Source organism: Marmota marmota, unplaced genomic scaffold (genome assembly GCF_001458135.2).
Source record: "Marmota marmota marmota unplaced genomic scaffold, marMar, whole genome shotgun sequence".
Classification (NCBI taxonomy): Eukaryota; Metazoa; Chordata; class Mammalia; order Rodentia; family Sciuridae; genus Marmota; species Marmota marmota.
The window spans coordinates 1,823,873-1,825,484 of record NW_026000052.1 but is presented as its reverse complement, the minus strand read 5'-3'; the positions used below and the strand labels follow the sequence as shown (position 1 = coordinate 1,825,484).

The 1,612-nt window shown below is 64.8% G+C and overlaps 1 protein-coding gene across 1 annotated transcript in view; it reads right to left on the bottom strand.

Moving 5' to 3' along the window:
* Nacc2 (NACC family member 2) overlaps positions 1 to 657 on the bottom strand; it is a 33,632-nt gene extending 32,975 nt beyond the window's left edge. Inside the window, exon 1 of the mRNA XM_015505788.2 lies at positions 3 to 657. Within this exon, the coding sequence (XP_015361274.1) occupies positions 3 to 598 (596 nt within the window). The 5' untranslated portion in view covers positions 599 to 657. The remainder of the gene's footprint in view (positions 1 to 2) is intronic.
* Between the last annotated feature and the right edge of the window lie 955 nt (positions 658 to 1,612).

Genomic DNA, 1,612 nt, shown 5'->3' with positions numbered 1-1,612 from the left:
GGGGCCCCGTCTCCAGCGGGCGCTTGGGAGCTAGGCCTGGGCCTGCAGCTGGCGGCAGCTCCATGGCTTCATGCTTGACACGGGTCAGCAGCGGGATGGGCACAGAGGGGGACACGACGTAGGGGGTGGCGGAGGTGGCAGCAGCCGGCTGCAGCTGGTTGCAGGGACTCTGGGGTTCGGAGCTGGCGTCCTCAATCATGGTGGTCTGCGAGTCGCAGTGGGGCGAGCTCACCTTGAACATGAGGTCTGTGCCGCGCTCCACGATGTGCTGGATCTGCAGGAAGCCGGCTGTGTACATGACCACTAGCTGCTCGCTGGCCGCCATGGTAAGCTTGCCTGTGTAGCAGAAGGATAGGATCTGCTGGAAGCAGGCAGGTGGCACCGTGCCTGGCAGCTCGAACGCACTCTTGCTGTTGCCACTAAACAGGTCGCGGAAGTAGAGGCTGCTGGCGGCCAGCACGGCCCGGTGGGCCTTGAAGGCCTGGCCCTTGACCACGATGGACACATCGCAGTAGAGGCCCAGCAGACGTTGCTCGTTGAGGCAGCCAAGCACAGTGTTCCCGAAGTTGGGGATCTCGATGTGTAGCATCTGAGACATGGTGGACGGTGTGTGGATGGGCCTCAGATTCAGCGCGGGGTGGCCCGAGTGGGGCACATCTGTGGGGGGACAGCATGATCAGTTCCCTGTCCTCACAAGTGCTCCCTGTCCTGCCTGCCAAGCACCCACCTGTGTCCCTGACCCCTACAAAGGGCAAAGTACAAATGTGCCCTCCTGGCTGGAGGAACCCCAGAGAAAGGCTCTGGGGGTCTTATGGTCAGGACCCTGGCTGAGGGACAGGGCAATATGATCCACCAGAGCATGGTACACAGGGGCAGCTGCTTACCCACCGGGCAATGCTGCCCATGGCACCCCCGGACTGCTCCATGAGACCCCCCAGGGCAGAGCTTCAGATGCCAGTCTTTGCAGAAAACACAGGGCAGAGGCTGAACCCAGGGAGAGCACAGGACAGGACTGGGCTGGTTGGGACAGGCCAGTCACCCTTGGAGGGCTGGGGGAGGGGAGAGGGCCAGTCTGTGAGAGTTGCAGCAACTAGCAACTAGCGGTTTCAGGGAAAAAGTTCCCTGCTGACAAGGAGCCCCTCCCTGCGACCTGGGGAGGGGCCCATCTCAGAGCCCAGGTCTTTCCAGGCGTCAGTTTCCTGTGGGCCTTTCCCTTTCCCCTCAGAGTAGCCCTGCGCGAACCTTGGGGGAACTGGGTTGGGCAGCTGTCCCCTCTCGGGTTCCTGCCCAGCCCCAAGCCTCCCTGGGATGGTGGGGAGGCGCAGGGGGCGCCCCGGGAAGTGAGCTGAGTTCAGCCAGCTGCACCCCCACTCCTCCCCCACGGAGGGGCCTCTGTCCGAGCAGAAGGACTCTGGTGTGCCCGTCCTCCCGGGCAGCCCCCAGCAGGCGCGGACCCTGACCCAGGTCCCCAAGCGCAGCGGCGGGCGGTCTGGAACGCGCAGCCGGGAGCTGGAGTTGGAGCTGCCGCAGCCCGCTCACAGGCGCCCTCCCTCCCGGCCCGCTTCCAGCGCTGGCCAGTCCCTGCTGGCTGGTCCCAGCCCAGGTAACCGGA